This window comes from Octopus bimaculoides, chromosome 20 (genome assembly GCF_001194135.2).
Source record: "Octopus bimaculoides isolate UCB-OBI-ISO-001 chromosome 20, ASM119413v2, whole genome shotgun sequence".
Classification (NCBI taxonomy): domain Eukaryota; kingdom Metazoa; phylum Mollusca; class Cephalopoda; order Octopoda; family Octopodidae; genus Octopus; species Octopus bimaculoides.
In genome coordinates, this window is record NC_069000.1 from 16,230,327 (window position 1) to 16,231,957 (window position 1,631).

Below are 1,631 nucleotides of genomic sequence, written 5' to 3' on the forward strand. Positions count from 1 at the left end.
GTGTGTGTGTGTGTGTGTGTGTACAATAGTACATATAACAAAAAAATGAAAACCTACAAGAATTTATTAGTGGATAATGTAATCATATATGTAATACATATTTAAATGAACACCCGTCATTTTTATTGGTTTACATTTTCTTCTCTTTCTTCTCCTCATCTTTCTTCTTCTTCTTCTTCTTCTTCTTCTTCTTCTTCTTCTTCTTCTTCTTCTTCTTCTTCTTCTTCTTCTACAACTATTTTTACATTTATTTGATAAAAACTATCTCTTTATTGTTGTTTTTTTTTCTATACAGATGTGAGGATTGAAAACATCTACCCTTCCAAAATTATTAATTTGGGAGACAATTCTGGAATAATTATAGAATGTCAATATAATGTGAGAAATTTTAAGAACCTCCTTCTCATGAAAAGCTACAGCAAAGTCGTTTTCAAAATTGATTATGACAAGGAAAAGGATATCTATGCGAAAACAATCCGGAAGGATGGTTTCGACTGTACTTCGATTAATAGTAATGAAGGGCAGATTATTTGCTGGAAATTGAATCCCACTTGCGAGGATGCGACAACCTATACATGTAGTTCAGCTACCGAATTTTCAAAACCTAAGACTTTAAAAGGTCAGTTTTAGTAGTCCATATTTTTTTTAAAATTTATTCAGCTCCGTTGACATTAATTTTATTTCTATTGCATGTTAATCACACCAATGCTAATTTTCATAATGTTGTTAAAATATATTACATTTCTATTCTTTGTTAAATTAATTTTTATAACACCTTGGTCATGCAAAGTAGGTTTCATCTCAGTCGAAGTGAATTTATAGTATTTGTTAGACATGTCTCAACAATCCTCCTTTGAACTTTAAACACATCATATCACTTTCATACCAGTTGCTGCAGATTGTCTGCCTTTCGTTACTATGGTGTATTATTACATACATATTATTACTAACATACAGAGTGCATTGGAAACACTTTCTTGAGAGAATCAATAGCTCAGTTTTTACAACACATACTCTCATCCCTGCCTTGCTGTACTCAATAGCGAGTCCATTCAGAGATCATGAATGTTGGGTAATGATTGAAAGAATATGATCGTGAATAAAAGTCGCCGAAATCAGGTTACTCCGAAGGTTGTATGAAGTAACGTTTCTCGACAGGGTGCGTAGTTAACCGATCAGGGAGTCTCTCCAAATATCTCGCAGTGTGAGATCACAGCACCAGTGCTATAGACATATGATTAGACTGTCGTAGGAAAGAATCATTAGATGGATTCTTCAAGCCGAGCCAAACGGCAAGAGATCTTGGATTATATAAAAATAATCTTAGTTAGACACGATTGGGGATCCAACTGGAAAACCTAATGAGGGATACAATGGGGGAGGTGACTACTGACTCAACCCCCACGGCCCTTCCAGGAATAGTGGACGGAAAAAATAGGTGGATGGAGTCATGATAACAAAACAGGGTTCTTGACCACTTACCTATGTTGAACGAGTATATACGAGTGTGTCAGTATGTATGTATATAAGTATGTGTGTATGTAAATGTATGCATGTCTACATGTATATATATTTGTGCGTCTGTGTGTAAATATATATGTATCTGTGTGTATATATATATATATATATAT

At 33.9% G+C, this 1,631-nt stretch overlaps 1 protein-coding gene across 4 annotated transcripts in view; it reads left to right on the forward strand.

Moving 5' to 3' along the window:
* LOC106880715 (uncharacterized) overlaps positions 1-1,631 on the forward strand; it is a 35,924-nt gene that overhangs the window by 2,762 nt on the left and 31,531 nt on the right. For all 4 annotated transcript variants that reach the window (XM_014930795.2, XM_014930793.2, XM_014930792.2 and 1 more), the window contains exon 2: positions 296-619. In XM_014930795.2, the coding sequence (XP_014786281.1) occupies positions 296-619 (324 nt within the window). The remainder of the gene's footprint in view (positions 1-295; positions 620-1,631) is intronic.